General features: G+C 52.0%; 8 protein-coding genes across 8 annotated transcripts; 6 read left to right on the top strand and 2 right to left on the bottom strand.

Moving 5' to 3' along the window:
- Positions 1–232: 232 nt before the first annotated feature.
- On the top strand, positions 233–2,414 carry N7458_005333 (putative cell cycle control protein (Cwf19); the record flags this gene model as incomplete). Its single annotated transcript, XM_056908715.1, has 2 exons — positions 233–1,522; positions 1,593–2,414. The coding sequence occupies 2 exons, from the start codon at positions 233–235 to the stop codon at positions 2,412–2,414; spliced, it is 2,112 nt and encodes a 703-aa protein (XP_056767333.1).
- Positions 2,415–3,267: 853 nt separating this feature from the next.
- Positions 3,268–4,534, top strand: N7458_005332 (D-mandelate dehydrogenase-like dehydrogenase; the record flags this gene model as incomplete). Its single annotated transcript, XM_056908714.1, has 5 exons — positions 3,268–3,320; positions 3,381–3,595; positions 3,659–4,068; positions 4,141–4,380; positions 4,433–4,534. 5 exons carry the CDS (start codon positions 3,268–3,270, stop codon positions 4,532–4,534), a joined length of 1,020 nt encoding a protein of 339 aa, XP_056767332.1.
- A 336-nt stretch (positions 4,535–4,870) lies between these two features.
- Positions 4,871–5,824, top strand: N7458_005331 (putative formin binding protein; the record flags this gene model as incomplete). Its single annotated transcript, XM_056908713.1, has 3 exons — positions 4,871–4,894; positions 4,954–5,463; positions 5,513–5,824. The coding sequence occupies 3 exons, from the start codon at positions 4,871–4,873 to the stop codon at positions 5,822–5,824; spliced, it is 846 nt and encodes a 281-aa protein (XP_056767331.1).
- Positions 5,825–7,343: 1,519 nt separating this feature from the next.
- Positions 7,344–10,043, top strand: N7458_005330 (putative C6 finger domain protein; the record flags this gene model as incomplete). The annotated part of the gene is made up of 3 exons (XM_056908712.1): positions 7,344–8,507; positions 8,682–9,069; positions 9,181–10,043. 3 exons carry the CDS (start codon positions 7,344–7,346, stop codon positions 10,041–10,043), a joined length of 2,415 nt encoding a protein of 804 aa, XP_056767330.1.
- Positions 10,044–10,528: 485 nt separating this feature from the next.
- On the bottom strand, positions 10,529–12,532 carry N7458_005329 (uncharacterized protein; the record flags this gene model as incomplete). The annotated part of the gene is made up of 4 exons (XM_056908711.1): positions 10,529–11,626; positions 11,681–11,771; positions 11,855–12,305; positions 12,364–12,532. 4 exons carry the CDS (start codon positions 12,530–12,532, stop codon positions 10,529–10,531), a joined length of 1,809 nt encoding a protein of 602 aa, XP_056767329.1.
- A 157-nt stretch (positions 12,533–12,689) lies between these two features.
- N7458_005328 (spliceosome assembly protein PRP11) lies at positions 12,690–13,470 on the top strand (the record flags this gene model as incomplete). The annotated part of the gene is made up of 2 exons (XM_056908710.1): positions 12,690–12,701; positions 12,775–13,470. The coding sequence occupies 2 exons, from the start codon at positions 12,690–12,692 to the stop codon at positions 13,468–13,470; spliced, it is 708 nt and encodes a 235-aa protein (XP_056767328.1).
- A 2,249-nt stretch (positions 13,471–15,719) lies between these two features.
- On the bottom strand, positions 15,720–16,316 carry N7458_005327 (serine/threonine protein kinase CBK1; the record flags this gene model as incomplete). The annotated part of the gene is made up of 1 exon (XM_056908709.1): positions 15,720–16,316. The coding sequence occupies one exon, from the start codon at positions 16,314–16,316 to the stop codon at positions 15,720–15,722; it is 597 nt and encodes a 198-aa protein (XP_056767327.1).
- Positions 16,317–17,278: 962 nt separating this feature from the next.
- On the top strand, positions 17,279–18,790 carry N7458_005326 (Tim22-complex subunit TIM54; the record flags this gene model as incomplete). The annotated part of the gene is made up of 2 exons (XM_056908708.1): positions 17,279–17,378; positions 17,448–18,790. 2 exons carry the CDS (start codon positions 17,279–17,281, stop codon positions 18,788–18,790), a joined length of 1,443 nt encoding a protein of 480 aa, XP_056767326.1.
- Positions 18,791–19,258: the final 468 nt, after the last annotated feature.

The raw sequence follows: 19,258 nt of genomic DNA, 5'->3' as shown, positions 1-19,258 counted from the left end.
TGTCAAGCTTGAAGGTGTGCGGTGTATTCAATAAATGGCTTGGCCGAGGGAGATCTTGTCGCAGAGGTTGTCGAAGGAGAGTGGCGGGGAGCTCTTTTTTCTCCCAAATTTCTTTGGTCGCGGGGGACTGGCGATCGGCGCCTGGACCGCCCGGCGCGCGCCAAACGTCATTCCGCCGCAGCTTTTTGCACCTCACCTTTGTCAAGAACAACCACGTCCAAGGAGAGGCACAATGACCTTGGAAGATTTCGAAAAGTCACTGGCCGAAGACCAGGATCGACGTCGGGAGAGGAGTGACAAGGACCGACGCCATCGAGACCGTGATCGCGATCGCAGCAAAGACCGTTCGAACCGTCATCACCATCGCTCCAGCCACCACCAACGACATTCGTCTCGATCCCGCGAAGGTGACAATAGACGCGATCATGAATCTCGACACCGCGACGATGATAACCACAGACACAAGCGCTCACGTCACTCGACCGATCATGGAGACGACCCGAAGCACTCGCACAAGCGCCGACACGGACACGACAGGGAAGATGAACGTTCGGCACCCAAAGCTATCGTCCAGGGGGAGCCAAGTGCCCTAAAGCGGGATTCATGGATGGAAGCGCCCTCTGCTCTCGACGTTGAATATGTTCATCGCCCAGACCCTAATCGTGTGGAAGAATCTACGAAGCCAAAGATGCTCCAAGCGGACTATGAGCTGAAGATTCACGATAAGGAGCTCAACAATCATCTTCGTGACCTTAAAGATGGCAAAGCGCTCGATGATACTGAGGAGGAGCCGGCGCAGCATGAGGTGGATTACACATTTGGGGACTCGGGATCTCAATGGAGAATGACAAAACTCAAAGGCGTGTACAGAGAGGCTGAGGAGAGCGGGAAATCCGCTGAGGAGGTTGCCGTGGAGCGATTTGGCGATCTCCGCTCCTTTGATGACGCCCGAGAAGAAGAAACTGAGCTAGAACGCCGCAAGTTGTACGGCCAGTCATATGTCGGGAAGGAAAAGCCGAGCGGAGAGTTATTCCAGGAGAGGAAGCTTCAGAATGCAGTGCACCGAGACCCGCATCAGCATATTCGTGATCCTGCAGAAGAGCTGAAGGCCGAGGGTCAAGGAAAGATCATGGACACAGAGGCCCCGTCGAGCACGACGAAGCTTCTCGACCAGACAGCATTGAATCGTCTCAAGGCTCAAATGATGAAGGCAAAACTGAAAGGAGCCGCCAATGCAGCCGAGCTAGAAGAACAATACAACAGTGCTGCGGCTGCGGCCATGTCCAATCGCAGTGAATCGGACGTTGTCGTGTTAGGTGTCCAACAGAACCGCATGCTAGCTGGATTTAGAAATGAGGTCAAGCCTGTTGATACTAAACGTGGCCGTGAAAGAGGCTTAGTGGAAGACAATGAAGATATGACCATTGAGGACATGGTTCGAGAAGAACGCAAAACCCGGGGTCAAGCCGGTGGGGAAGGTGCACGGCTGGCAGAGCGAATCGCCAAAGATGGCAAGTTTGAGGTAAACATCCCTCTCTTTCTGCCCCCTTATCATGAATTGGCGGAATCCTGTGAGCTAACAATTACCTCAGAATGACTTGGAGTATATGGACGACCAAGCCTCCAAATTGGCCAAACGGGTGCATCGATCTGAGATTGACATTAAGAGCGCCACAATTAATGACTTCCGCAAGATGAATCGCATCTTGGATAACTGTCAGCTCTGTCATCACGAAGATACGAATACCCCGCCAGTCGCACCTGTCGTCTCCCTCGCAACAAGGGTCTATCTCACCCTTCCCACTGAGCCTGAAATCAGCGAAGGAGGCGCTACCATCGTGCCGATTCAGCACCGAACGAACCTCTTGGAATGCGATGACGATGAATGGGAGGAGATTCGTAACTTTATGAAGAGCCTAACGCGCATGTACCATGACCAAGGTCGTGATGTTATTTTCTATGAGAATGCCGCCCAACCACAGCGCAAGCGCCATGCGTCTATGGAAGTGGTCCCTCTACCCTACAGTCTCGGAGAGACGTCGCCTGCCTTCTTCAAGGAAGCGATTCTAAGTGCCGAGTCAGAGTGGTCACAACATCGCAAGCTCATCGACACTTTGGCAAAGTCCAAACAAGGGCTTGGTAGAAATGCATTCCGCCGGACGCTGGTGAAGGAAATGCCCTACTTCCACGTCTGGTTTGAGCTCGACGGTGGTCTCGGCCACATCGTTGAGGACGAGCACCGTTGGCCTCGTGGGGATCTCTTCGCGCGGGAGGTCATTGGCGGTATGCTCGACGTTGCTCCAGATGTTATCAAGCGTCAAGGCCGCTGGAATCGTGGCGGGGATCGAAGGGTGGATGGGTTCAAGAAGCGATGGAGGAAGTTTGACTGGACTCGTATCCTAGTCGAGGGATAGAGCCTGAACCTGGGTATTTTCACTACAGTGTGTCAACTGGTGGGATTTAAAAACCAATTGTCTATGGAATCATGGGCCTGCAAGAGGTCTCGGAAGGGCATTCTCTTTTCGTTCGAGCCTTAATTTTCTTGATTATTGACAGAAACAACGTTTCCCGAGACAGATCGGGGGTTTTCCGAGGGTGTTTCCCCTAAAGCCGAGCAGTATGGACGTATCTATAGGTCTAAAGTTGGAGGTTGAACGCTCACAGTCGGGCTTCTACGTATTCCATTAAGGAATAACAATCCATAGAAAGACCTATCACTGGCCAAAAGTATTAGCATTCTATTCGCAAGGATCACGCTCAATGGCGGCATCCCACGCCTGCGGGGAACTCGCCAAAATAACCCAAAGTTTGTAAGGACTCGCGTGGGGCTCGACGTATTCTCTCGGCCGATGCTTCCTATCTTTGATGACTCGAACGGCTGCTGTCATCTTCAACACTTTCCTATCGCATTCTCTCCGTTGCTAGAATCTTGCATCCAGCACTTTCCCTTTAGAAAATCCTCTCTTGGCTACTTCGGAGCCTCCAGTTCCCCTACATTTGCTATCGGATAGCCCCGATCTGCCCCTCATCCTTATCAGTAAGTTTGCGCCTTCGAATGGCATCTTCCGGGTTCTCCTAAGGCCTTTAATGGTGTTAAATGCGTAACGTTCCGCTTTGGATTGTGAGTGGTCTACATGACTGTTCTATTCACTGCCGGAGCATCGATAATCGCTTGCGCTGAATTACAAATCGACTAGCCAAGGTGCTTAAAAGAGACTTGAAACTAAGAATTGGCCGTGCAGACTACCTCAAGCTCAATTCATCGCAATGGGCTCTCACCAAGCTAAGCCCAAGGTTCTCGTTCTTGGAAAAGTTGACTAGTCTGTTATCCTATTACACGGTATCTCCAAGACCGAATACTAATAATGAATGGTCTACAGTGCGCAAGATGCCTGGAATGCGCTCAATGATATCAGCGAGATTTTGAAGCCAGCTTCAACCAATCGCGAAGATTTCCTGAAAGAATGCCGAAGTGGAAAGTTCGAGGGTGTTGTAGCGGCCTATCGAACCTTTCACTCGTTTAGCATCACTGGTCTAATCGACAAGGAGTTGGTGGATGCATTCCCGGGCTCCTTGAGATATTTTGTATCGTGCGGTATGCCTATGCCCTTTTGTGGCCTTTTCTTTCGACACACTAATACTGATACACCTCAAATAGCTGCTGGCTATGACCAAGTGGATATCGACGCATGCAGTGCCCGTAATCCCCCGCTCCTTGTCTCGAATGTGCCTACCGCTGTAGATGACGCTACCGCCGACGTGAACATGTTCCTGATTCTTGGTGCGCTTCGAAACTTCAACACTGGAATGCATAGTCTTCGAGAAGGAAAGTGGCGAGGTCAGCCAGCACCACGCCTTGGCCACGATCCGCAGGGCAAGACCCTGGGAATTCTGGGAATGGGTGGTATCGGACGGAACCTGAAGAAGAAGGCCGAGGCCTTTGGTATGAAGGTTATCTATCATAATCGCCGACAGCTGAGTGAAGAGCTTTCCGGAGGAGCGCAATACGTGACCTTTGACGAGCTTCTATCAACCAGTGATGTGCTCAGCCTGAACCTGCCATTGAATGTAAGCGAGAACTGCGGGTCAAGGGGAGAAACTTCAGAATTTAAAAGATGATTTATGCTGACTCCGGTGCAGAAAAATACCCGTCATATCATTGGCAAGGCAGAGTTCGCCAAGATGAAGGACGGCGTCATTGTGGTAAACACTGCTCGTGGCGCCGTGATGGATGAGGCTGCCCTTGTCGAGGCGCTGGACAGCGGGAAGGTATTCTCAGCTGGTCTCGATGTCTTTGAAGAGGAACCCACGGTTCACCCTGGTTTGATCCGCAATCAAAATGTACTCCTTGTGCCTCACATGGGTACCTGGACCATCGAGGTGAGTTATATAGGTGTACTGGATTCAGGTTGGGAGGCTAACAGTTCCATAGACTCTCACGGCGATGGAGGAGTGGGCCATTGAGAACGTTACACTGGCTATTACGACGGGCAAATTGAAGAGCCCTGTTCCAGAGCAAGTTGATTTGCAATGATAGGCGTGTCTAAAGAGGAGCTTTGGTGCTCGATGTGTCGATGGACGGCCAATATACGGAGTGGTGAACATAGCTGGAAGTATATATCTTGTACGTATGTGGAGAGTAGACTACTGGCCATAAATATCTGCGGCATCCTGAAGTATTACTTGAAATACTTTCAAATGAATAAGTCTCAATTAGGTTGAGTTGAATGGCAAGTACGAAGTGCGCATGTGGAGTTCACTCTGTAGCCGCATGTCTCCTTTGGGACTAGCCCGATTGCGGCGGGAGTTTGCCATCTTATCGCCGCTGCAGCTCTGGTCCAACTTCAACTCAATATCCAATAACTCCAACATGGCTGAATACTGGAAGTCAGCAGTAAGTCATTCTCTAATACCCCATATAACTGGTATCGCTAACTTTCCCCTTCCTTGTAGCCTCGCGTCTGGTGCAAACAATGCAAGATCTTCATTCGCGACACGCCATTCGAGAAGACCCAACATGAAGCCAGTCCAAAACACCAAAGTAGCCTCAAGCGCTTTCTTCGCGACATCCACAGAAACAATGAACAACAACAGAGAGAGACACAGCGAGCGAAAAGTGAGGTTGAACGGTTACGACAGGCTGTCGCAGGCGGTCCCTCGAAAAGCGATCCCAATGCCCCTGCGCCGTGGAAGAAGACCGCCGCTCCAGCACCCAAACCCGCTGATCGACCGGTCAGCATGGAGGAGCGAAAGAAACAAATGGCGCAGCTGGCGGAAATGGGAATAGCGATCCCGGAGGAATATCGCGGGGATATGGCCTTGGCTGGTGAATGGCAGACGCTCTCGGAGACCAAGATTGAGGATGTGGAGGGCGCTGCAAAGTCTATTGGAGTTCGCAAGCGCAAGCATGATGGGGAAGAGGAGGACGAGGAAGATGAGGGTGGAAATCCCTCCGAACGACTTGTGAGCAGAGGGGTGGGGCTCGAGGATGAGATCGTACCCCGGAGCGCAGAACGTCGATGATGAGGACCTGGATGCTCTACTTGCGTCTACCAAGGACTTGAAGAAGTCAAAGATCCCGCCTACAGATTCAGACTTGGAAGAGTCAAAACCGATTGAAGAGCAGAAGCCGGAGCTTGATTCATCTGTCAAGAAAGAGGAAGAGGCCGCGCAATCCAAAGACCAGGAGACCGACAGCTCCACCCAGGTTAAGACGGAAGAACCTGGCATTCTACCTGTCCCACCGAGCGATGAGAAGCCGCCAGTGGAAGACGCACCTGGGCCTGTGTTCAAGAAGCGCAAGGCCAAGGTTATGAGGAAGTAAGACAGAACAAGACACGGCCTAACACAATCATTCCATACATGGAGAGAGGGGACCACCCGATACGAATCATGCTTAGATCTTGCAGCCCTACCACCGCAATGATATCCACAATGTGCGTTGGATAAGCGTCAGACTGGAACTACGCTTCTATACGCAGAGATCTACCAACTTCTGCCATCTCCAGAGGCGCATTGTCCTGGTTGTCTCGACATTGTCGAAATGGGAACAAACGCTACCTTCCTGCTTACCGACTGCCAAGTCATCAGGTATTACGAGTCTGATTACTTCATGGAAATCGACGCGTGGGGTATCTAGTTATATAGACGTCTTGCAGATCGATGCCTCCGCTCCGCTGAACCCAACGGGCAAAATACCGCCCCGATGCTAGAGCTGCTACGCAGTCTAGAAAAATCAATATGAAAATGAATCAGATTATTTTCAATAATGTATTTGCATCTAAATCGATGTAGTGAATCAGTCAATAATTGTGTCGCTCTATAGACAAGAGGGTCCTTGTAGAGTATAGAGTTGCCACTCCAATTTTTTTCGCGGCGTCGAAGCGGAGACTTTGGATCGCCGGAAAAGAAAGCTCCTTTAGTTCGCTCTCCAACTTCGCGCATCTCCCTCCAACTGCCCACCAGACCACAGACCCGCCGAGTTCGCCAGCAACTCGCACCTTTCCTTTATATTTGACCGACACATGGTGTCTTGACCTGGTGAGTGTGTCTTGTTCCATGCAATCGCGAATTCTCCAGCCCCCTCAGCCCGCCTTGTCCTCTTCATGGCGCATTTCTCTTCTCCCGCCCGCGAAAGAGTCCCGGAATCTCCTCTCCAGCGCCGTCACGGTCGATCGTCTACTGCAAAAGGACCCTCAGTCTCTTTGTCATCTTTGTCGCGACACCAAATCCGACCCGTCAAGATGTGAGACCATGGGCGGGGAGGAGTCTTCGGGATTCTCAGCATAGAAAATGCGACACAAACTTTGAACGGCCGACGCAATCACGGGGAAAATTGGGGCCGCGTCGCAGAAGCCAATTGTCATTCAAGATTTACTCGCGCGAGTCTTCGGATGTGCTCGATTTTGCCTCGTGGGATCCGCCTATGTTCGCTGGGTAGTGGGTTGCATCTCCATCTATCCGCGGCGAGTGGTTTGAGAAGGAATGGTCCTTCCCTGAGGGGGGCCACCGTTCAACTCTGCTGATCTCAGATCTTGAATCAATTTCCACTAGGAGATGCTCTGTATTGGGACTTTAGGCGCGACTGAGCTGGTACTACTAGATGATGGGAAACATTTTACTAACGGATCGCGATCTTCTTAGACCCAAGGCGATAAATGATTTACACGTCCCACCACGTTCAACCTGGTGTTGTGCCTTCGCTCAGCCGCAAGCTGCACAGCCTTTGACCTTGAGGATCGTCCTCCAACCGCGAATCTTAAATAAGACCGCCGACACAAACCCTCAGCCAATACGGCCCGATCGAATCCATCCGACTGCCTGGAGGGCCGGCTATAGTAGACATGGCAGAACCGACAGACCCCAATCCAGGCGAGTCGGCCAATCTCCCGGCTGAAACGATTGCTTCAGCGCCGACGGCAAGTGAGCCACCTGCGCCGACTGAGCAACCTTCAGAGGAAGCAAATGCGCCTCAGCCAGAGTCAAACCGGGTTCCGATGCCAACGACTGAGCCTCAACCGCAACCTTCCCCAGCGCCGCCAGCGCCTTCAGCGTCATCACAACCTCCAGTACCTTCAGAGCCTCCGGCACCTTCAGCGCTGCCTACCACAAATATAAATGCAAACCAACAAGAGGCTACCAGCACCTCTGCGGAAGAACCCAGCCAGTCAGTACCTGCGCCAAGTGTTACCACGTCCTCCGTGATATCTTCACTTCCAGCAATGGACACATCTCTCCCACCTATCGATACCTCTCACTCTTTGGATGATAACGACCTCCCTTCATTTGACGCGGCTCTTCGTGCTGTGGCCTCTTCAGCAGGGCCTGATCTGTCGCTCCCGGCGATTGACACAACCCTGCCCTCACTGGACGCGTCCCTACCGGCGATTGGAACGGACATTCCGACAATGGATCATCCATTCGGTGAAGATAGCCCCTTTGGGCATCACGATCCACACGATGAGTCTGGAAACACGATGGATGTACACCACGACACAACGCATCAAGGATCCATCAATGGCTCTACGCATTATCAGGCGCCATCTAATGACAACTACCAGACGTCGTCGAATGGCAACTACCAGTACACTCAGAACTCGCAGCAGGATGGGCGGCAACAATCACAGGGCTCGCCCCAGCACCAGTACCAGTCTCAACCCCAGCAGAGCTATCAACAGCATACCTCTGATATGTACCACAATACAGGCGGGGGCTTTGCAAGTGTCAATGCAAATTCGAGCAACAATGGCCAGGGACAACCTGGCCAAGTGCCTCAAGCACCGATCGGATCTCCCATGCCATCTAACATGCCTCCAATGGCGTCTATGGGGCAGTATATGACCGGTTATCCATCAAATGTGTCTCCCTCAGGCATGAATTCGAACCCACAGATGCCATACTCGCTTCCTGGGGATGCAAGTAAAATGCTTTCGGGAGGACGACATAAGAAAGAAGTCAAGCGACGCACGAAAACTGGGTGCTTGACCTGTCGCAAGCGACGAATTAAGGTATGTTGGTTCATTGCGTTGGGATTTTGCACGTTGCGCTTCGCGGGGCGCAGGACCTCGCTTGTTGCCGCGGACCCCGCCATCGTTTATTTTATCTCCCGATTAACCCACGACTTCAACCCCCCCCCCTCTTTTCGCGCTTCTTGCTTTTGGGCAATGTACTAATTTGCACAGTGCGACGAAGGACATCCGGTTTGCAGAAATTGTGTGAAGAGCAAGCGCGAGTGTTTAGGCTACGACCCAGTGTTTCGCCCTCAAGCGTCTGCTCCGTCGGCTATTCAGCCAGCTCCAAATCCTCAGGCGCCGTCACTTGTCGTCAACCCTCAAGGCCCTCCTGTGCCCCCAGCGCCTTCATACCCTTCTGCGCCGCCTGGGTACATGCCCGCTTCATCACAGCCTTTCGCGCCGTCTCTTCACTCTGAATCTCCCAGCGCCTCGACTGACCAGCACGACAACGGAGCTGGCATTGACCATTCCATCGCGACAAGTAACGCATCACATCCTGCAGCTATGCAGTCTACCAATGAATTCCGGCCCCAGGGCTCCGATATGGTCTACAAAGGTACGTTCAACGCTCTGCGAGAGTTGCAATGGCTGGTCTCAAACAAAACCCTCCGCATATGCACCTGAGGATGAAGCTTTTCACGGGCGCTAACCGCTATATTATGAACAGCCAAGAACCTAAATATTAATGATTTGATCGCTTTGCGGGGCATTCCGCCACCGGCTCCCCATCCTATCGGGTCCCTTCCTCCCGGCCGCCTCGAAGAAATCCAAGCTGTGTTCCTGGCTACATATGCCCCGGCAATTGACAAGTTGCTAGAAGTTCGATGGTACACAGAGAAGGCGCTGTCCACTCTTATGGCGGATACGCAGCTCATGGCAGACTACTCGGCTTTGATCAATGCGTTCAACGATTGGAATCTCAATGACGGAAACACGGTCGCCCGATTGGAGAGCTTTGAGGCTTCGATCATTTGGAGAAGCATGACCCTGTGTCGGCAGGTGCAGACCTCAGAGAATGGGCAACATGGTCAAGACTGGAATTTGATTGCGGCAACTACGCGCCTCAACGCTATCGAGGCTGTTCTCACCTGGACTCACCTTGATCAGAACTCTCTGTCGCGTACGCTGAGAACGGAGGCTGCAACCCCACCCCACCAGCCAGATCAGTTCATGCAGCGGCAATTAGACTTTTGGAGCGAACTCGGCGAGTTCCTCACGCTTCACGACAATGAAGCCAGCTCGGCCAAGCAGATTGACGATACGTTGGGGCGATGTCGCCAATTGCTTGATACCTATGAAAATCGCGACATTATCTACTCCATCGCCATTACACGGCATCTCGGCCAACGCTGGGCCGACTTCCCCAACAGCCTTCCCAAGGTCGGATATACCGCTGAGAAGGAGTCCGGCACCAAGCTGTTCGTCGCGCAAAAATTCATTGAAGAAGAGGCTGAGGGCAAGGGTACGACACAAATCTACAAGCGCATCTGCTGCATGGCAGTCCGCTCTTGGTGGGTTGCCCGCGAGTAGACTCCTTGCCTCGACGCTCTGACTTGATGATTTCTTCCTCCATTTCATTTCCCTCTAGCCTGCCAGGATCATGGCGGTTAGTTTTTCATATCTGTGAATGCACAGCGGTTCTTTATCTACGTGTGATTCAAAAAGCATCATGGTTGGGCGTTACGTCTTCGGATGATTTATTGACTTCTGTTTTCATTTTCTGTCGCTTTCCATGGGGCCTCGAGGGACTGGGCAGCGAGCGAGTAAAGTACCACGGCGTTTCTGGCCTCTTCATCCCCCGGACGATTCTTCTTTGTTCCTTTTCTGTGTATAATTTTGGTCACCCTTCCTAAGGGATCATACCCAACGACTCCAACAAGCCGTTAGACGAATCTACATTTACCAATGAATAGTTGAAAAACAAATACTCTACCAGTAAATACTGATTGCTTTCCATCTCATCTGGAATACCCATTTTGGGCAAGATACCATGTAAGTATTCTTTGCTGTGTTCACTATACAGGGGGTACCTCAACACGGATTTTCATCTCCCCCGTCTCGCCCTGAAACAGGAACCCAATATCCCGCGTTGAATCCACCAATTCAATTTCTCTCCGCACAAACCGACTGGTATCTGCCGAAGAGGCAGGAGCCGGAGCCTGCATTTCGTCATCGCTATCTTCATCCCAGCCCGCTGCCCCATTATTACCAGTCTTTTTTTCCACTGGATCCCACTCGTCTGTCTCCCAGACAAGCTTGAACGAGTATGGAGCGAGGTTGAAAAGCCGTGAAACGAGGGCTTTCACCTGGTATGAATCGAACGAGGTTGGGACTTCCTTCACGCAAACTCGTGACTCGGATAGACGGAATGCCAGCTTGACCAGACGCGCTGCCACTGATCGTGGGTGAATCCCCTTCTTACCAGAGCCATCACGCTCAACGGCTCTCGTTATCGCTGGCTCTCCGTATGATTCACAGAGTTCTTGGTAGCGAGGGTGTGCGGCTAGAATGGCCGGTTCTTCGGCTTCAGATGTAGCGGAGAGTTCTTTGCCGATGAGGGAGAGGTAGTACATTTCCGCATTGGAGCGGTCTTGTAGCGAGATGGTGCTGAAATTGAGAATGGCTAGGGAGGGCGGAAAGCGGGATAGAGTGAGCATGAAGGATTCGTCTACGGTCATTGGTTTGGAAGCGCTCATGGATGAGGTTGCAGCTGCTATGGCTGGTGGGAGGGGTGGTTGGTCGTAGAGGGGGTTTCCGGAGAATCGGAGGGTGGTTAGACCCGGGAATAGGATGGGAAGGTGGTTGAGGAATGTCCATGATGAGATGTTGTTGCGTGAGAGGTCGACGGAGTAGACTGTTGGGGGGAATGTAAAGTCGAGCTTTGTTTCTTGGATGCTGTCGGTGATGGCATGGATGTTGTTCCCTCGTATAGAGATGTGTTCGAGAGTTTGTGTCTCTGCTAATGGACGCAGAGATGATAATGATGTGATATCATTGTTCTCGAGGGTCAACTTGGTGATGCCTCCGGGGAGCGTGCGAGTTATTGTGCTGAGTTGGTTGCCAGATGCGGTGAGCGATGTTAATGCTGGGAAACGAGATGTCACTTCAACAATCTATGTCATTTATCAGTAATTTGAAAGAGCAATGGGTGTATGGGTGCGACGCACCTCATCCCAGCTTAGCAAGGTTTCCTCGAGAGACAGCTCGGTAATACCTTCAAAGATCAAGCCATCTTCCAAGGGTTGAAAGCGGTTACCACTATCATTCTTGTTAGCTCAATTCACAGCTATAGGTACAGCCATAGGCATGGGAGGAACTATGTAGAGGTAGGACGAGCTTACTTGACTTTCAGCTTCTTGAGCCCCTTTAGCTGGTTGCAGATATCCCAAACATGGAGCCAGCTACTCAACAAACTGCGGCTGAGATCGAGCTCCTCAATCTTGGGGCACGTCGTTGCAATTTCCTGAGCAGCCTCAAGGACTTGGGATTCAGGTTGTTCATAGGAGGATAGCACACCAGCAACACGCAGCCCATCAAGCAAAACAATTCGTAGCTCCTGCAGCTCTGCAAGCTGTCTGCGAATTTTATCAAAGCCGACCTCTTCGACGACCTTGCCGCTGATTTCAATGGCTTGATGGGGGCTAGACTTCCCAACCGGCTTGGAGGCCCAAACTAGCTCCGACTCATCTTCAGATGCATACTTGGCACGCAACGCTTCCACGAAGCTGAGCGGCGGATATGATGGTCTGGATGGGCGGACGAAAGACCCCGCCGTGGGGTGGTTACTCTTGCCTGGGAACTGCGTCAGTACATCATGTTAAGGATATGATGAGATGGGACATATGTATACATGTAAAATATCGGATCCCCTTATGCTCTCCTGAATGCTTGCCTCTCGTGGGGTCGTCCCATTCAACACCAAGCCAGTCACCTGTTGTGCCCTCGACAGTTCCCACATAGCGAATGGTGCATAGTTGACTGCTGTAGGACCGGCGCTGGCCTACAAGAGATTTACTCATTGCTTTTGCTGGATATTGAATTTCCAGCTCGTTCTTGTCGTGGGAATATCAACTTGTGTACTTCAGAAACCACAAACTCCCGCGTTGCTTACATAACCACCACCTATCTGAAGCCCGCAGATTTGCCTTCTCCAACCTCCTCAGCGACAACGACAAGATGGATTACCAGGTACGTTTAAACTCTGCTTTCCTTCAAAAATGTCTATATTCTACCTGCTAGAATCCATTCTGACTTGTACTAGAACCGAGCAGGCTCCAAATTCGGCGGCGGAGGCGTCGCCTCTCACTCCGCAACCAACGCCGACCGCCGCGAGCGCCTGCGCAAGCTCGCGCTAGAGTCAATCGACCTCGACAAAGACCCCTACTTCTTCAAAAACCACGTCGGCAGCTTCGAGTGCCGTCTCTGTCTCACAGTCCACCAAAATGACGGTTCCTACTTGGCCCACACGCAGGGCAAAAAGCACCAAACGAACCTCGCCCGCCGCGCTGCCCGCGAACAGCGCGAAGGCAAAAACCAAGATCCATCCTCGCTCCCAGGAGCGATGGGCGTGCAGGTCAAGAAGCAGATGATTAAGATCGGTCGTCCTGGTTACAAGATTACGAAGGTTCGGGATCCGTTGACGCGCCAGATGGGTCTGCTCTTCCAGTTGCAGTTCCAGGAGATTACGCCCGGTGTTGTCCCGCGCGTGCGGTTTATGTCGGCGTTTGAGCAGAAGGTTGAAGATCCGGATAAGAACTTCCAGTATTTGGTTGTTGCGGCTGAGCCGTATCAGACCTGCAGTTTCAAGCTTCAGGCCAAGGAGATTGATCGTCGGGAAGGGAGGTATTGGAACTGGTTTGACGAGGATAGCAAGGAGTTTTGGGTCCAGATCATGTTCAAGACTGAGCGTGAGGAGCGGTTCAGTGGTGTGCCTGGTCTTGCGCCTATGCGGACTTGAGATCGGTTTTACCTCTACTGGCACTCGGATAATTTGGTTCTTAATCTTTCTTCGCGACAAAAGGTGATGGCTCTGTCAATGTTAGGGTCGGAGCTTCGGCGTTAGGGGCATGGTCTATGTATATCCTTTTATTTCTACGAAACCCAAGCGATGGCTTTTTGCTCATAGAATGGAATGAGACGTTGGTGTTTGCACACCACAGGTCTGTTCGCTTCCTTCGATCTACGCTGAATGTGTAAAGCTTAAGTCTAGGCACACCATCCATGGTCAGATGGACATAAAAACCATCTAAAAAAAAGTTGAGAAGATGCCGTTTCAACCCAGCGCTATACCTATGATCTTGGGACGATCACGATCTATATCCATGCATGCCATAACATATGATCCTTTTTCTTTTTGAAAACTAAGAATATGCAAATCACAACCTGAAATGCAGGAAATATCTGGTCCCCGGCTGACCCCTTTCCTCGCACCAGACAACATGAGGGTATGCATCGCACTAGAAATAGCCCTGCAGGGCTCTAGATATCATCGACTGAAACTAAAAGACGGCGCTCGGGGTCATGATTCGGAAAACATCGCGCTTGATATGCTGATTGACGATTCGTGGCGAAGAGATGAAAACATTCCAAGCCTCAACCGGGCCCGGGCATTCGCTGGAAAGAATACAAGTGTGCAAGCCCCGCTGCTTCTCTCAGTCTTTCAATGTCGAATGCTCACCGGCTGAGAATTCTCGAAGGCTGACAGGCGGCATTTAGCTACTCTGGAAGGCGTTGAAAGCCTTGTAGGTATAGCCGATGAAGGGCAAGCTCATCTCGGCCTCCTGAGAGTCTGGCATGGCCCGAGCCTGGGCACGGTGAATGGCGCTGGTATCCTCCTGAGGGATCTCGTCAATCGGGAAGTACGACACGTCAATGTTCGAGCTTAGTCTGGGTTCGAAGGGCGCACGGATGCTGCGCAGCTGGTCCCACACCACACCTCGGAAGAATGGGTGGTTCTTGATTTGCGTTGCACCACCATGTTGACCACCCTCGCTACCGATACGGTGCTCGGGGTCGCACAAGAAGCTAGAATTACGGTCAGCATTCAGGCCATCCCCGCGTCAGGTACGGATAAAACTTACCTTCGAATCAACGACTCGGACTCACGGGAGAGAACCAGCTCATCAGGGAAGTAAAGACACTCACGCCAATTCACTATCTTGCGGTAAGTGTCGGTAGTATCCTCCGCGCAGAATGGAGGCCAGCCAACGAGACACTCGAACATAATGGCACCCACAGACCACCAATCGCACAGATAGGTGTAACCTTGACCATTGAAAATCTCGGGCGCAATGTAGTCGGGCGTTCCGACGGTCGAGTACGCCATCGCGCGACGAGACTTTCGCCAGGTGTTGATCTGGCCACGGTTCGACACAGTCAAGTTGATGGCATCATTGAAGTAACCGGAGTTGCGGTTCCGGTCCTTTGACGTTGAGTTCTTGAGCAGGTTCTGATAATACGCGTTGTCGTGAGTCTTCTTGCCACCGGTTGAAAGACCGAAGTCAGTAAGCTTGACATGACCGCCACGGTCAAGAAGGATGTTGTCTGGTTTGATGTCACTACCAAGAATGTCAGTAATAGATTCAGGACACGCACACAAGGATATGCGAGGAGATGAAATTCACATACCGATGAAGGAAGCCAAGCTTGTGAACGGCCTCGATAGCCATGACCACCTCAGCCATGTAGAAACGAGTGATGTCCTCGGAGAAAATTTCGTACTTGATGAGCATAGTCATCAGATCACCACCAGGCAAGAACTCCATAAGCAAGTAAAGGTAGGCCGCATCCTGGAAGGAGGCGTGCAGCTTCACCAGCCAGGGGTTATCCTTCGAGTCTGCCAGAATATCACGCTCCGCACGAACGTGTGCCAGCTGGTCCTTCTTGAACATCTCCGACTTGATAAGGGACTTGAGAGCGTAGATCTTGCCGTCCGTCTTGCGCTGCACCAACTTCACCTCACCGAATGCACCTTTGCCAATAATCTTAATGGTCTGGAAGTTCTGAGGGGTTTCCTTGGTACGAAGGAATCGAAGGAAGTCGGATTCTCTCTTGGAAATACTTTCGGCCTCTTGGCGCTTCTTGGTGGAAGGAATGTTCGCGTCTTGGAGAGTTTTGTCAAGGTCGACGGAGCTGGTAGGTAAGGTAAACGGTATTAGAAAAAGTCCTAGTGCGAGACATTCGTGAGAATCCGTAGAAAGTAAATGCTTACCGCATGTTGCGATCCCGAGCCCGTTCGATATTCTCGTGGAAGAAGACCGTAACCAGTTCCTTTGCGGCCTTGCCACGCTTGTGCACATTCTCCGAGTAGCGATCTGGGAGTCGCTGCAGCTCCTCATTCTCGGCCGGCGGGCGCGGGCTGCGAGGCACTGGAGGGGCCAAGTGCGCGGCCTGCGCCTGGCCAGCGGGAGACCCTCCAGCAGTCCGAGGGCGAGAAGCGGGGGAGGCCGCTCGGTTGAAGAAGCCCCCACGGTTGGCGTTGAGATCCTGGTTGGAGAACTGCTGGATCAAGCCGTTCGTACCATCGTTGGCGTAGCCCACGCGGGTCTGGTAGGCGGGCTGGGGCGATTGCAGGGCCTGCTGCTGGACATACTGCTGTTGTTGTTGCTGCTGCGCATACTGGGCCTGCGCGGGGTACGGAGGGTTGGCCATGAAGTATCCGGGTGCGTAGGCGGGATTGGAGGGGTCAACATAGTCCTGGGCCCCCTGAGTCTGGTAGATGGGTTGAGGGAAGGCGGAGGGAGTGGTGGGATAGGCGCGGTTGTTGGCCGCGTTGTAGTTGCGGTCATTGTACCCGTAGTTCATGTTGATGCGGTTGTTGTTATTGTTGGGATCCATCCTGACGACTGCCCCTACTCCCTGGGGTATGAATCAGGGAGAAATTCAAGCGAAGGGAGGGCAAGAGGAGTTGGTGGGAAAAGAGAAGGTGGATGGGGGAAAGGAGAAGGCGGGGAGGTGGTTTGAAAGAAGCGGTGGCTCAGGAGGCAATCCACTTTCCCCCAAAATGGCCAAAATGCCCAGGGGGCCTCGATCGGTTTCGGGTCTGTTTACACGACACGGGTACGGCGGACTATAGGGAGCAACTTCCCTAGAATTACGGAGTATAATTTTCTGCTAAGTGCATTCACCGCATCTTCTGAGAATTTTAAAGTGAGATCGTAGAAAATGGTGGGTTGCATCGTATAGCCCTAGCTACTGTGACCCTCGCCGTATAGGAGGGGGAGGCAAATAGGGTGGAGGATAGGAAGAAGGCGATGATTCTGATCTTCGCTTTTTATTAGGATTCATTCAATCCAATTCGCAATTAAGCGAAAGCCAGCGGATTAGCGAGGAAGTTGGCCCTAAGTTTCGCCATGAGATTCGGTCAAGAAATGATTTAGTCTTGCCATAAAACTCTCAAAACCTGGCATATTGTAGGATTATTATGCCCGAATCAAAATTCTGCCAGTCAAAAGATAGCTAACCTACCAAGTAGGCCGTGGGTTTTGGGTTGGGAGTATGAACCCGGACATTCGTTTATTGGTCTTGTCTCCTACAACGATTCATAGCAGGCTGTAAAATAATACCGCGATCAAGATCCCATGGGTCAATCTTTGATTCTCATACCTTACTCTTGTTTGAAGGTATCAATCTCTCGTGAGATCAAAAGCCGAGCTCCCGCACCATATACTTCTCCGTCACGTGATGCGGATCAACCTGGCGCCGCTTGACTTTTTTCCGAACTCTCGCCGCAACACTCGCGCTCGCTGCGTCCATCTCAAGTCACAATGGCCGATTCCTCCAATTCAGGCGCTGCTGCTGGCACCGCTGGTACCGGCCAGCCCAAGGCGGCTCCAAGGCCACCCAACCCGGTGTTCAAGATGATGGGTATGTCTCTCTAGCCTCAATCTCCGCGATCAATTCCGGATCCAAGACTAATGCAATGCGATGCAATAGGTATGCCGAATATTCGCTTCAAGCTGCCCTCTCGCAACTGGATGATCTTCTTCACCATCACCGGTTCCTTTGCCGGCGCTATAATCTACGACCGTCGGGAGAAGCGCCGCTCACAACAGAAATGGTCTGAACTCGTGGCTCATATCGCAAATGAGCCGCTGGGCGTGGATCAGATGCGCCGCAAGTTGACCGTTTACCTGGCTGCACCGCCGGGCGATGGTCTCCGTGTGGCGAGGGATCATTTCAAGGAATACGTTAAGCCTATTCTGACCGCCGCGGCGTTGGATTACACTGTCATTGAAGGACGCCGCGAGGGAGATGTCCGTGCTAGCACTGCAGAGAGCATTCGGAAATTGAGGCGGAAGGCTGGCGAGCAGAGCTCGGTCATTGAAGAGCCCAATGTCGAGTCGGCTGTTTTGGATATGCGCGAGCGCATGGGTATTCGGGATGAGCCCGGTCCCAAAGGTGACCTGGTGATTGGACGGCATACCTGGAAGGAATATATTCGGGGCTTGCACGAAGGTTGGCTGGGCCCATTGAGCCCTCCACCCCCACCCGTTGCAGATGTGCCGTACATTGAACCGGCCGATGAGGTCATGAACGACACCGCAGCTGGTGACAAGCCGTCCGATGAGACCCAAGCTAGCCCCGAGCAGAAGCCCGAGGAGAAGAAGGAAGAAAAGCCCTCGAAGCCTGCTGGTCCTGAAGATGCATACATTTCCCCTGCCGACTACCCCTCCGCCCACCTCCCCTCCTCCCTCCCCCAGTCCTTCGACGGCTCCGTTCCTATTGAATTCCCCCACATCCTCGGCTTCTTTAATACCCCGATCCGCATGTACCGCTACCTCACCCAACGACACCTTGCCGAGAACATTGGCCGCCAGGTCGCAGCACTCGTCCTCGCCGCCGACGCCAGGCCCTACCGCGACGAGTCCTTCAGCTCCGACTCCGAAGTAAGCGGGGCAACCGTCGACGGCACTTTCACCGACGTTACACAAGGCACCCTCGAGCAGCAAACGGTTCTCGATTTCGAAGAAAAGGAGTGGCATAAATCCGTGCACAAGCGCGATGAGGAACACCCAGAAAAAGAACGTGAGTGGCTGGATGACATTGTGCTTGATCAACGCATTGCCTCGCGCATGCAGCGCGCTACCCTCTCTCCAGAAGACGAGGCTCGCTCTCAGCGCATTGCCTCGCAGGAAGAATATATCCTCGGCCAGGAACGGCCACCTTCCGTCGCTTTTTGGCAGCGTATGTGGATTAAGTACGGCTACGGCGAAGACGAGGAGACTCTGAGGAAAAAGCCTATTCTTCCTGTTGTTGATGACGAGGATAGCGCGTAAGGACTGCATTTTCGATCAAGAGGATATTCTATGTCATAGAAGCGTGTGGATGTTTCTGATGCCTCTGCTGTGGGCCTGTCATTTGTTTCTTATAATTTGCATAACCATCTCCCTCTTCGGCTTGTATATTAGTATTAGAGGCGCAACTGATTTTTCAATGAGATGTTCAAAAATTACAATCTTGACGAAGTTTTGATCTCCTGTGGTTCTGGTTGGATATCTGGCTGACTTGGTGTTAATATATACCTAGTCCCGGGTCACAAACCTTGGAAGGTTGTTTTTTAACAGAAGCTAGGTAGATTGATACGAGACGAACAACCTTATGACTGGCACTTGTTCAGTGGGTGTGATTTGATTTGTGTATTTTTTTTGGATGACAGACGTCAACAAATATTATCGACCAGGGCTTTCTCTATTTTCACCCCCTACATCAGATCAGACCTCCCATGAACACACTATCTACCACGA

Source organism: Penicillium daleae (assembly GCF_028827525.1).
Source record: "Penicillium daleae strain IBT 16125 chromosome Unknown utg000005l_segment0_segment0, whole genome shotgun sequence".
NCBI lineage: Eukaryota > Fungi > Ascomycota > Eurotiomycetes > Eurotiales > Aspergillaceae > Penicillium > Penicillium daleae.
The sequence above is the reverse complement of the archived record's forward strand: the minus strand, read 5'-3'. Positions and strand labels throughout refer to the sequence as shown.